The 14,325-nt window shown below is 39.8% G+C and overlaps 1 protein-coding gene across 2 annotated transcripts in view; it reads left to right on the top strand.

Moving 5' to 3' along the window:
• Positions 1-14,325, top strand: part of uggt1 (UDP-glucose glycoprotein glucosyltransferase 1) — a 131,888-nt gene that overhangs the window by 50,513 nt on the left and 67,050 nt on the right. For both annotated transcript variants that reach the window (XM_078209102.1, XM_078209101.1), the window contains 4 exons: positions 3,285-3,379; positions 4,332-4,538; positions 5,492-5,623; positions 11,740-11,867. In XM_078209102.1, coding sequence (XP_078065228.1) covers positions 3,285-3,379; positions 4,332-4,538; positions 5,492-5,623; positions 11,740-11,867 — 562 coding nt within the window. The remainder of the gene's footprint in view (positions 1-3,284; positions 3,380-4,331; positions 4,539-5,491; positions 5,624-11,739; positions 11,868-14,325) is intronic.

The following is a 14,325-nucleotide window of genomic DNA, read 5'->3' as shown; positions in this document are numbered from 1 at the left end:
CAGGGATGTGGAGAAGAGAAAAAAAACTGGGCTGAGTTTTTGGTGTCAAGGACTGACCATGACTCCACTAGAAAGTGTGCATAAATGGGTATTTCATGTGGATATTTAATGAGGATCAGCTTGGGTTCAGCTGTAAATCTATCCAAGGTCAAATAACACAATGATATCAGTTGAAAAATGATTATTTGAGTGGTGACCAGCACTGTTCGGGGTGGAAGGGTATGGTGACAATTTCATTAAAATGTTCATGACTCAGGTTGCATGTTGGATATTTGCCTACCTCATAAACACATACAAGATATATAGTGCTATTTTTGTGCTGGAACCCTCTAGTATGCAATTGAGTGGAAGAATAAATTGCTATGAGCTAATTAATCTTGCACCATACTAACATGATGGATTATTTTCATAAATTCATGTGCTAGTGTTATTTCATTTCAACTATAGTTCTTAAAATTTTAGAAAAAATAGGGAGGCGGAAGCAATGTATTGCACAACTCTAACTTTCAGTAGTTTATTGCAAAATTTGCTGATTCTCTCCATTCAATTCATGCATTATTAAAGCAGTACCCTGTCTGACCATCCTGAGCCTCCCACTTCATGTTAATAGACACATCTGCATGACAGTTGATGCTTATTGCCAAATTTGAAGCAGCTGTTATCCTGTTCCTTTGCATTTTATCTCCTCTGAACTGAAGTGCCCTTGCTATCAGAATAGTGAATGCAAAGTGAATCCCACTGCTTCTGATAGATTTCCACACAGCAGGCTGGCACTGTTTCAGGTAGCATACCTTTCTTGCCAACCTTCGTGTCGAGAAATGAGGAGATCTACGTCGGACCCTAGCAATCCTGTTCCACGTTACCATTCAAAATATTTCATAGTTAGATCACAGCTTTTGAAGGTGTAAGTTCACGGATATGGTCTCGATTGACCAATTTATTTCTAAACAGGACAGATCTTCAAGTTGTGTTTTGGTACAATCCTTCAGGTTTAAGCTTCAGCACTGCTCTGTAACTTACGAGTTACTAAATTATACAGTATGTTAGTAAATGAGGTATCTAAATGTTGGAAATTCACAGCAGATCTGACAACATCTGAAAAGACAGTTCAGATTTCAAGCAGAGATCTTTCATAAAAACTGAAAAAAGGATTCAGCGAAGTTCCGTAATCAAAGCAACATAGGGACCTCCTTTTTATTTCAGTTCAGATGAGGAATATCCAACCAAAGTATTAACACAAGCTATTATGTTTATTGGGCATTTTTTCATATTTTGCTTATTAGTCTGTGGTGACAGTGAAGAAATTTAGATTTAGTCTGTAAGTGAGGGCTCGACTCCAGTTTTAAAGACTATCTTTGTCCTCTTTCTGTTGGTTACTATTCCACTATCCACCAACAGGTTGGGAATCTACACCAATGTCTTTGTTAATTCAACTCTCCAACCAGCTATGAGGAGCTGAGCTAAGGTGATCCTCACTTTTTCTAAAATAGAAGAACTTCACTTCCTACTTACAAAGCAGTACCTGATTTCCACTCTGAACCTTCACATGATTCAGGAAACTAATCTAGGTGACAGCCTAAAAGAAATGATGGACACTTCCACCCTACTATGCCTGATAGAATTCCAGTGTCTGCAAACATGTATTTCATTGGATGTGATCATTTTGATTGTTATCCTGGTCTCGGATGGATTAAATTAAGTTTTGAGTAGATTGCTTGAAATTTTCAGTGCTTCTCATATTCCGTTGTCTTTTGCATGAAGAGCACTTTTTGAAAAAATTAAAGCGCTGCTCACTTTATTCCCCACATCATGCATCAGTAAAATTATCGATTGAGATAATATACTCTGAGCTCTATGACTGTACTTACATGAAGTTGATTCCTTCACATAATATTCTCCTTTTAATCCATTAAAAGAAAATTAGATAAATACACAAAGAAATGTTTACAATGCTTTGAGAAATGGGTAAGTGGGACAAATTAGATTGCTTTTTCAAAGGGCCGGCCCAAGCACAATAGTTTCTAGGGATTCATTCTGTGCACTAAGATTCTACAATCCAGAGTAGTGTGCAGTAACACTTCATGCTATCTTTAATCTTTGGAGAATGTACAGCCTTTGGTCATTGCATAGCTAAAAATGATAAGTGTTGTTACATAAGATGGATACAAACCTGTGCCTTGTGTGCCCTCTAGCAGAGGCATCGTAACTGCAGCTGCAAAAATGCTAAGCTAGTTATTCCATTTTTAAAAAGTTACAAACTGGCTGTCCTACCGAAATCTCAACATAACGCTGTTTGTCAAACATGGCATACATGGTGAGAGTTAAGAACAAATTAGATCTTTGCAAAGATTAATCGAATGCAGGTAGTGAAAATAATGAGATGTATAATTTTGTTATATAATTTTATGTAAAAATAACTATCTTTAGCAGAACTTTAAAATCCAGTGAATAAATTGAACAGGCATATGTTGTGCAGACTACTTAAAAGCCCGTCAACCTTGCAAAGGTTTTAACTCAAGTGCTTAATAATATCAATTTAATTTTTGAAAAAAAATTTCACCCACTTTATTCTAGCATTATTACCTACCTAAGGCACCAACCATATATATAATATATATATATGATCTACACTCAGGTTTCTTGTAACTTAATTGACTGGATTGGTGATCCAGAGTGATGTGAGCCAGATTTTAACCTTCTAAACGTAACTTTCTCATTTAGTGTGTCCCTAATAAGCATGCTGCTATTGACCACTGCTGTCTCTGATTTGAACTTCTAAAGTCAAGTGTTTGGCTTCCATGAGTTCATGCAATGTATTTTTTTAAGCAACTATTGAATCTTTGCATGTATATTATTCTCCACCATGTATCATTAGAGAAGTTGAATGCATGTGACACTGATTTCTCCAAGATATGAAATTCCGCCCACTGGAGGGTCATGATCTTATATTTCAGGGTTTAGGTTAAATGTGACACCTGATCACCAATCTCACTTGGTTTTCAATTGAACAAGATAATTGACCGCTAAGCCACATGACTATTAATAGCGGCAACATATTGAGCATGGTGGCTGCAATTCAATTGGCTTTTAGTTATTCCAAAGCAAGGGAAATGCCTACACAATTTCTGTGTTCTCTTTAGCTTGTGCCCTCCAGCTGGTTGAATGCAAATTTAATGGGCTAGGGATCATTATTGTATATTGGTATCTGATGAGAACTGAAAATTATGTTTTAAAAGTGGTGAAATGCACATTGTTCAATTTATTTTCTTCATCTGGTTTTATAGATGATAAGTATATTCGTCCACTTACATTTTGGATTGTTGGAGATTTTGATGACCCTTCAGGGAGGCAGTTACTGTATGAATCCCTTAAGCATCTGGTAAGATATTAAAATTAAGCCAGTATCTTATTCACTTCCCATGATGTCTGTGCTACATTATGTACACATTGTTCTTTGTTAATATCCTCACCAGTGCAACCAACACCCTCTTTATAATGATTATTTATAGACATGAGGGGTGGGGGCTGGGTGTTGAGATTGATCATATATGCATTGTGTAAAATAGCTAATTATCAAGGGACTAATCCTTTGGTTTGTGGGGGAGTTCCTGTTCTAATTTAGGATTGTCTGCACATTTATAAATTATGGCCCTTGTGGCCTTTGTTTTTCATCCCTCTTTGTTTCTTATTCCATATGCGACAAAAACACTTTGTACAGATGTGTGCTTTTTAATTTTCCCTCTTGATTAGAAAATGCATAGTCTTGGCGACGTGTTTTTCTAGCACACAGCTGAGTTTGAGAACTCATTGTGTAGGTAATTGTGATAATTACTGATTTCCCTTATACTTGAGGTTTGATTACTGGACAAAATATATAACAAAACTAGAGTAGAATCTACACGTGGGGTGAAAACAGAGATTGGATATTCAACTTGTGTTGAATTGCTGCCTTATGTTAACAATCTTAAGCACAATAATGAGACTCAGAATTGAGATGTTTTCATTGTACAGCTAAGGAAGCCAATGTCCTTATGGAAAGAGAGATTCTCCTCACTGGCTTATTCTACTTGGTTTGTTCAGAGGAGTTCAAAACAATATTTACTTAACATTTATTGCTCTCCCAATCCTCGTATAATCTGTAGACTTTTAAAATTAAAGCTTGGCATCACCTAACTAACATTTCTTGATTTATCTCATCTCTTCTTTTCAACCGTGGTGATACTCTGCACTCTGGTCCTTAATTCTTTAGCTAGGTTTCTCAAATGAAGTTTTAAGTTTTCTTTTAAAGCAGCCAAGTTCTTCTGCAACCCTGTTTGTGTTTTGCTTTGCAGAAATCTAGCAATAATTTGAGGATTGGCTTGATAAACAATCCAAGCAGTGAACCCACCCAAAAAAACACAGTTGTTGCCAGAGCCATTTGGACTGCGCTTAACACTCAAAGTGTTAACAATGCCAAGAACTTCATCACCAAACTGGCAAAAGAAGAGACTGCAAAGGCATTGGCCGAGGGGGCTGACATCATGGAATTTGCTGTTGGCGTAAGTGATATGTCTCGTTAGTTTGTATTAGATTAGCGCCACCTTTTAATTTCATTCTAATGTGATGAGCATATATGGAGCATACAAAAGGCATTTGCAGCCTTAGTATTCCAACATTCCACCCTTTGTTGACAGTTCTCGTTGCTCTGCAGTGAGGATATCACATGCTTTCTGTGTCCGCTTGAGACTGCCGTTGGCTGCTGGCTGCATTGATGTTCACTGTTTCTAGATTAATATTAATTCTGTTGTAAGATACCTAGAGGCAGGTGCAGATTACTAATTGAAAGAGAGACAGTTGTCTGAGAACCCTAAAGTAGTAAAGAAAACATAGGAATGATGAGCGTGTGATAGATATAAATGCTGAAAGGAGGACATTCACAACATTTGGGGTTGGATGTGGAAGCCCTGCTCCCCTTTCCAATAGATCCAATTTTAGCTGGAAAGGGAGGGAACATCGGAGAAACCCAAACTCAGCAGGGTCATTTGAACTTAGTGCTGAATTCAAATAGACCCCATTTTGGCTGCTGCAAGGGCCTTCACTCACATTGTGAGAGTCACAAACTGATGGAGGAAACATAAATGCTCTTGAAGGGCGGCGGATAAATCTATCTATCTGTCTGTCATGATTTTTTTTAGATGTCCCTGTTTTAAATTTGAAAAGAAAACAGGCTTTGTCTGTCAGTGAGAGTTTAGAAATCCTTCTGTGGGGATAGGTTAAAACAAAAAGTAGCTTTTGGTTCTCAAAAGCCCAGTAATATATGAACCATACACTCCATAGTCCAGACCATCTGAGAACCATGTCAAAGAGGACCCATTTTGGATGTAACTACTTAATTGATTTCTGTTCAGTGGAGCATGAAAGGTCAATAATGTACCACCTGTGTTTATCTTTGCTTTCAATTAACATTCACCATTGCTTTGCCTGACCTGTTTCCTTTTGTTTCCTTTTGTAGGGAATGGACAATGATGCTTTCCGAAAGGCGTTTGATAGTCTGAGTTTGGATTTCATTTTATCACATAGTTCTTTCTGCAAGGATGTGGCGAAATTGAAGGGAGGGCAGAGAGCCATAATAAGCAATGGAAGAGTAAGTATTTTGTTGGTTTCAGTTGAAAAGAAAGTTACCGTAAGGTTGAATCAGACAAGTTCATATTCTTATTTGACACTTGATGATTTGGTTTCAGAAATTGGGGTGTGGACTATAGTGAATCAAACTCTACCTCATTTAGCACATCCTGGAGCCAGAGAGAGCTCTCAGATTGCCACCTTGGTATTAGAACAAACTCAAAATACTCTGAATTCTGGCAATCTGAAATAAGAATTGAAAATGCTGGAAATACTCAGGCAATTTCCGTGGTAAGAGAACCAGTTGATGTTTCAGGTCAGTGACTGGTTCTGATGAAAGGTCATTGGCCTGAAGCATTAACTCTTTCTCTCCATAGAGGTTCCCTGACTTGCTGAATATTTCCAGCATTTTCTGTTTTCATTATGTTTAATACTAAGACCTGGATGAGCAACTTCTTTTCACCTGAATGTCTGCTAGATTGGGGCAAATGTTTGCTCCAGCTGCACACTTAAGCCTTTAGCCTAGACTCTGCCAACCATCCCAGCTGTTATCAGACTGGATTTAGGAAGAACAGAAACTCAGTGTCCAGCTCAAACTTGATTCTTGCCTCTCCCTCTACATTTGTTTTGGTCTCTAATCAGCCACTTTCTGCCCAGTCTTGCCTATTTCTTTCCAAAAGCCTCACTCTTATCTTTTTCACATTAGGACTTGACAGCTTTGTTTCCTGCTCCTACCCACAAAGTCCAACTGATCAAAAACGCAGTAGTCTGTTCTCACTACCACGTTATATTTTCAAGTGGACCCTTCATCAGAACAGGAAAGGAAACATTTTTTTTCTCTTTTTCTCCCTTCACTAGTTATATCATTCAATTGAATTGCAACTAAAAATTCACTTTGAATTGAATTAGGCTACGATGCTTTGACTATCAGCAATTAATTTAAAATGATTAAGATGTAGTTCAGTTGGGTGATTAATATTGATCTCCTCTGAGTTTTCTATTCTGCCCAAGAACCAAGAATACAGCAATGCAGTTGACTGAGCAGCTGATCACTTAAGCAGTGATGCTCTTAACCATGCCCATTGTTTTTGCACAGAGGACTTACCCACAGATTTATATTTCCGTTTAAAGGAGTTTTTCAGCAGTGCAGTAAATAATCTCTTGAAGCAAAAATTTGAACCAGTTTACTCTAAATTGAAGCAAATTCTTTAAACATGAGTAGTGTACTTGGTAGACCATCTTTTGATTAGCTGCAGTGTTATAACCTTTAGACTGCTGCATTGGTCTGGTTTAAAAAAATCTCATTTACCATTGCAGACCATTTATATTAAAATTCAAGCATTTGAAAAATGGCAGTCAGTTAAAATAGGTCAGGAAATGAATAAGGTTAGCTAACAAATTGAATATTCATTTGTTTCTCAATGAGTGGAACAAATATTCATTCTTTAAAAAAATTAAACATGTTGACCATTACGCTCAGACAGGTGTCTCAACATTGATTAATTATTGCAGTTTTACAATCTCAAAATTTCTAATCGGAAAGAGCTGGTGGGTGGGGATGATTCTCCCAGCCTGCTGTGCTGCTCTAGCAGTGCAACGGGAAACATCAGCGGAGGCTGTTTAGTAGGCTCCCCGCTGGGTGCCACAGCCTCTGCGCGTCTCCGGGGCTAGGTTTTTTTTTAGAGTAACCAGCTCCGCGCTGGAATTCGGTGTGGAACTGATTAAAATATTGAAATTTGAGTTTGCAACCGGTTAGCGGGTCTGGGTTGGGACTGAAGTCTCCCGGCCCGCTGGTGTCTCTTTCTCTCTCCCCCCACCCCCCCCCCCCCCCTCCCCTCAGCTAGGAGTGCTCCCTTCCAGCGGTGTCTACAACTGCTCGCCACTAATGGGAACAGGTGGCCCAACCCTGCTGGAGGGAAGAGGGGCCATTGAGGCCCTCCCAGGAGGTCGGGGATGGGGGATGCCCCCTGGGCAGTGCCAGTCTGGCCCCCTGCCACTGCCCAAGGAGCAAACTGGCAATACCCAAGGGGCACCTTGACACTGCCCACTGGGATCGGGCAGTGCCAAAGGGCGGGGGCTATTGGGGAGATATCGGTGGGGGTCAGGGGTCCCGCTGCCACTTTGCATTGGGATTGGTGGATCAGAAGCAGGAGGGAGGATGCCGATTGGGGCTGGCCATCCAGATGTGTGGGGGGGGGGGGGTGACATCAGGGCTTGCCCGGGGTGGGGTGGAGGTCAGTAGGCCAGTGATGCGGGTCACGGGGCTGGCCAGCGATCGAGCTGGTCAGAGATTGGGAGGCCGACAGTGTGGAGCCACTGCACATGCTCCAATCTCGGCGCTGACAGATCGGCGCATGTGCAGTGGCCCACTCAGCACTACGCTGCTGGCCTCTCCAGTGGGAATAGGCCCTGCCCACTGATTTTTCAGTGTGAATCCTGCTAGGGCATTTTGCAGTGCTCAGAGTGTCGGAGGTTCATTCTGAAAATCACGCTAAAAAACCCAGCGGGAGTTACTCCAGTTTTCACGCAAATTTGACAGTTAGAAGTTTTTTGGAAGAACCGCGCCCCCCCCTCCCCCCGATGTCTAATGCTGTTGAATTTAATTGGTTTTATTAAACGTTTTAGATATTTGCAACTTTAGCAAAACAATTCTGTTTAATACCAGCAAATACACTGAGATCAATGTCTTTCCTGGCATGTAAAATATGCATACTTACCCAGCTGTTGCCATTAGATCAACGTACCCAGCAGATTGGCACACTCCATCAGGGCTGTGCGAACAGCTGTTGGACTAGGAATCCAGATAAAGATCAGAATGAGCCAAATTGTATCTTTGTGATATGATCAAGAAAGCAGACACCAATGAATATATGGATACTGGGAGACTCATTCAGAATTGGAGGGAACAAACCTCTCAATTGTTTGCCTAGAGCTGAGCATCAGGTTTACTCGTAATTAGTACAGTTTCATTTCTCTGCTAGCATTAATCTAGTTTGTTGGGTTTGCCACCCACAATCTCTTGTATTGTGTATTCTATCTTAACCTCAAACTTATTTTGAAGCTGTGCCATATTTTTCCATTCTATATACGAACATACAAATTAGGAACAGGAGTAGGCCTTGGAGCCTGCTTTGCCATTTAATAAGATCATGGCTGATCCGATTGTCATTTCAACTCCACTTTCCTGTCTACTCCCCATAACCCTTGATTCCTTTGTCCATCAGAACTCTTTCTAACTCTGTCTTGAATAAATTCAATGGCTCAGCCTCCATTGCTTTCTGGGAAAGAGAATTTCACGTACTAACGATCTTCTGAGAAAATAAATTCTTATCTTATTCTTAAATTGTGTCCCCCAGTACTAGTCTTCCCCACAAGAGAAACCATCCTCCTGATATCTGCCCTATCAAGTCTCCTCTGGATCTTGTATATTTTAATAAGATCATCTCTCATTCTTAACTCCAATGGGTAAAGGCTTAACCTGTTCAACCTTTGTTTATAAGATGAGCCTTTCATCGGGAATGAATCGAGTGAACCTTCTCTGTATTGCTCTTAACGCTATTATATCTTTTTTCAAATGAGACCAAAACTTTACACAGTACTCCAGATGTCTCACCAAGGCCCTGTACATCTGTAGTAAAACTTCTCTACTTGTGTATTCCATTCCCACATCAACACCTAGCTACATTCCATTTGCCTTCTAATTACTTGCTGTACCTGAATACTAATTTTTAATGATTCATGTAAGAGGACACCCAAATCCCTCCGTACCACCGACTTCTACAATCTCTCGATATTTAAATAGTATACTCCTTTCTATTCATCTTGTGGACAAGTTCACATTGTCCACATTATCCCACTCCATCTGTCAGATTTTTGCCCACTTATCTATATCCCTTTGTAGAGTCGCTATCCCTTTTTCTTTCTACATATCGTGGTGCCATTAGAAAATTTAGCTACCTTATATTTGGTTCCTTCATTCAAGTCATTGATATAGATTGTAAATAATTGAGACCCTGGCACTGATCCCTGTGGCACTGAATGAGATACAGCTCGCCAACCTGAAAAAGAGCCATTTATCCCTACTCGCTGCTTCCTGTTATCCATGCTAATAAGTTACCACATTACACCATCACACTATCTTTTGCTGTAATCTTTGATGTGGCACATGTTTTAATTCTTTCATGGAATGTGGGCATCAGTGGTAAGGCCAGCACTTGCTGCCCATCAAAAATTGTCCTTGAATCGAGTTGTTTTCTAGGCCATTTCAGCTAGCAATTAAGAGCCAACCACATAGCTGTGGATCTGAAGTCGCATGTGGCTAGACCAGTTAAGGATGTCAAATTTCCTTCCCAATTTCAACAGTTGATGATAGTTGTCATGGCTGCCATTACTGAGCTAGCTTTAAATTCAGATTTGTTAATTGAATATAAATTGGTGGGATTTGAACTTGTGTCCCAAGAGCATTAGTCTGGGCCTCTGGAATACTAGTGATGTTATCACTATGCCACCATCTGTTCCCCCAATGCCTTTCGGAAATCTAAGTCCACCACATCTACAGGTTCTCCTTAACCCATCTTGCAGTAACTAAAATAGACACTTGCTTAAGAGAAGCTAGAATTTGGCTTACCTGCGGGCAAAGTTCACATTAAGTCCCCATATGTGATATAATGGCTGCCATGCAGTTGAAGTGCTGATGAAAGGGCTGCATCCAAGATGTGAACCTGTATTTTCTATTCACAATGTTGATTGATCTATTGTATATTTTCAGCATTTTCTGTTAGACTGTACATGCCACGTCTTAAGTTTGGATCAAGGTAATCTTTCTTAAAGCTGGCCATGCTAGTACAATAGAACTGATTCATGAAAGGAATCAGATGTTTAAAGGCTATAAATTGTGTGACTCAACTTCTTTTGGAGAGTTGATGCAGACTCGGTGGACTGAATTGTCTCCTTCTGTACTATAGGGATTCCATGGTTCAACAACATCAGTCTGTAATACCAAACTTAATCTTTGCTCAAAAAGGCAGAATATACAAATCATAGGGACATGAGTAGAAATCAGGAATCAAAGAATAATATTAAAGGATCAAAGTATATTACCATGTTTAAAAAAAAATAGCATAAGGTGGGAAAAGTAAACCAAGATCAATAAAAAAGAGAGAAAAGGAAGCAAGGATTATTAAAATTTTTAAAAATGAAAGCAATTATGAAGTTTAAAAACAAATTCTGTGACTATGAGGAAGAATAACAGTAATACAGATTGCCCAAGGCAGTGACATAAATGCAAAGAATGAACAAGAAAAAAAACATTGTCATTCAGGCAAACATAAAGCTTCAATTGCAACATTTTAATCTGTTGACTATTAAAGGGTGTCGAGATTCTTATTTGCAGTGGTATATGAGGTTGAAATACAAGAATTAAAATGTCAGTGCCATATCCTTTCCTATTTGCTTACTCTCCAAGTACAGTTGAACTATGCCCAATAAAGTTGCATGTATTTTCTCATCGGCCCAAAACTTCTGGTCTTGTGACGGTTGCACTTTGGAGATAACCCCTTACCCACTTAGCTTTCATCCTACCCCTGTCCCATTTACCTGACACCCTAACCCCTCACCCTCTGCTATCCTAACCCTTCAAAATCACCTGAAATAAGAATTCCGACCCAAACTTGAGGTTCCATTTGCTGCACCAATTCTGAGTGTATACAGTGCATCCTAGCCTGAAAGAAAATGTCACAGTGTATTATTGGAAGGGCAAACTTTTATGCAGCAAATAAAACCTGGAAAATAATGTCTGCCCAATAATTAAACATAGCATTATTTTTAAAATTGTTTCATAATTGATATCTACAATCTCTCAAAGCTATGTCCTATGATGGAAATTGACTAAAATGAATCCTTTATCAAATTTTAAGCCTAGTCGGTCATTACAGTTTCTTCTCCCGAGCCCTGACAATTGTAGTCAGCTCTTCAGAACTGAAGAGAGGAGAAACAATTATTTTTCTCAAGGAAAAGAGTTTTTAAAATGATTCACTTCCACACTTAACAGGGAGGAATGTATTTCTCAAGGATGTTAGTTGTCAATATCCAGTGAATATGTGAAATAATAACAGACTTGTAACTTTTCAATTCTGATAGATTGTTGGCCCACTGGAAGAAAATGAAATCTTTAATCAGAATGACTTCCACTTGCTAGAGAATATTGCTATTGAGGCAGCAGAGAAGATCAAAACCAAGATCCGGATGTTGGCTGTTGAAGAAGATTTGTAAGTGATTTCAGTGATCATTCTGAATTAATTTTGATCAAAATCTTTTCAAAGAATTTTTCAAATGAATATTTGTCAGTGTACAAATTTGAATTGAAATGTTAATCTCCAGTGTTGGACATGCTGAGATGTTTGAGAGGTTTATTGTCAGTGAACTACACATTTAATAGACATCCAGGCAACTACTTATAAATGTATTTATATTTTATTCCAAATCTTATTTGGAATGAACGCAGCACAACATCAAATAAAATGACAGCATGTAATTGTGGACATTATAGTTTCATTAAATTTGGATTGTTCCAGAGGTATGTTGGCAACAGGTTAAAGGATTTAATTTTTAAATGTGTGGGCTGATGATTAGAATACCATAAACTATATATTGACTGCAGTCCATGTCAATCATTGCAAGCCTTCCTATTGGTGCTGTTCATGTTGTTTGTTAAAGTTCTGACCTTTGCGGCATGTTCATTGACCTGACTCTACTTCCTCATGTCCGGTTGGCAGTCACTAGCAAGCTTATCCGCTTTGATTCACCCAACGTTGCAACGATAGTTGGCCACTACATTAGAGGAAATAAAATTAGCAGCTAATGCAGAAATCACAGGAGGATTTGGAGGTCGGGGAGAGCGGATGAAGGGTCAGTAATGACTGGATGAGATATGCAGGGTTGTGAAAGTGTCCACTTCCGAATGCTTGTTAGCGGGCTGATCTGCTCTAAGTGCTTTCCGAGGAGAGAAGAACAAAAATAGAATAGCAAAAGTGAGGAGGTCTAAGAATTGAGAAGCTAATGTGGAAGAAAAGTTAAAATTGAGCAGTGTGAAAGCTGAGCATTGAAGAAGTAGATGAGAAAGAAATGCAAGAAAAGCTAGAGAGGAAAGACAATTGAAGGTGAGATGAGATGAAGTAAATGAGAAATCAAAACAAATGATGGAGCAGAAAGTGAGACAAACTGTACAGATTTATCAAAACCAGTATCTTTGGGGAGTGGTGCATGAGAAGTTGTTAATTTTTTTGTTGAGGTTTGGTCAAAAAAGTTAAGAATTTTTCAATTAGGAAGACTCCTAGTCTGAAGAATGAACATGTTATTTGAGCTGTTTGTCAAGGTGGTTAAAATATATAAAACCAAAATATTATTTCTACAAAATGAGATCTGCTTATTGCTGGTACTCCCAAGAGATGTAGTGGGCACATTTTAACTGGACTGACACCCCTTTAGCAACTAAGATCCTTTCTCCATCTAAAATCATTTTCATGTTCTCTTCAGCTACCTCTTTTCAATGGATCATGTCTCCCCTATTGAATGGATCTGTCTCTATTGTAACTGAAGTATTCCATGTATTGGCATGGTACACCTATTGTGTTTTTAGGTGGCAGCTGTGCTCAATCCCTTGCTCTAGCCGCTCCAAAACCAAAAAACATGGTGAACTTAATTGCAGCTTCATACTTTCTGTCCCAGCCAAGACCACCTTCATCAGTAGTCTTAGAACCTACTTCTGCAGCCCTTCCTTCTATCCGCCACACCATCTTGCAGTGCTCTTGGGCTCCTAACTGTTGTAGGCTCCTATCTTTGTCCTCTGTTCCCACAGTCCTGCCCTTCTCCAATACACCTAAGCTCCACAGAACCATACAGTGCAGAAGGAGGTCATTTGGCCCATCAAGTCTACGCCATCTCTCCAAAAGAGCATCTTACCCAGACCCATCACCCTGCTCTGTCCCCATGAACCTATGCATTTACCATGGCTAATTGATCTAACTTCCACATCTTTGGACACTGAGGGGCAATTTGGCATGGCCAATCCACCTAACCTGCACATATTTGAACTTTGGAGGAAACTGGAGCACCCGGAGGAAATCCACACAGACACGAGGCCAACATGCAAACTCCACACGTACAGTCACCCAAGGCTGGAATCGAACCCAGGTCCCTGACGCTGAGAGGCAGCGCTGCTAACCACTGTGCAACCGACTTGGGTTCCTGACACTGAGAGATAGCAGTGCTAACCACTGTGCCAACGTACTGCCCTCATTGCTTAATGTTTCAGTTGAACCTAATCCATTTCTGCCGTGTCTGAACTGCTCGCACTAGTCCCAAGCTCTGACCTCCTGACCAATTGCTGCTGGTCTTTTAATTCTCCATAATCCCATCTTTATTCCTTACTTTGGCAGCTTGCAGAATCATGCCTGCTTCATGTGTACAGACTTGAGTCTCCAACTCTTAGTTTATCCCAGATCCCTAATGTTCTGAATGCTCCTAGTTTCAGATACCTCTGAGTGATTTTGTTTTTCCCTGCGTCCTTTCCCAACCCATACTTGCAGGCCTCAAATCATTTGCTCCAAGTACTCCAGCCAACATTCCACCAAATGAGTGCTATCAAAACTAAGGCTTCACCCCTGCCCCCTCTAACCCCACCCACAACCCTGAAAGTTCTTCCAGTTTCAAAACTGCGACCCCATT

Source organism: Mustelus asterias, chromosome 3, assembly GCF_964213995.1.
Source record: "Mustelus asterias chromosome 3, sMusAst1.hap1.1, whole genome shotgun sequence".
NCBI classification, from domain to species: Eukaryota; Metazoa; Chordata; class Chondrichthyes; order Carcharhiniformes; family Triakidae; genus Mustelus; species Mustelus asterias.
The sequence above is the reverse complement of the archived record's forward strand: the minus strand, read 5'-3'. Positions and strand labels throughout refer to the sequence as shown.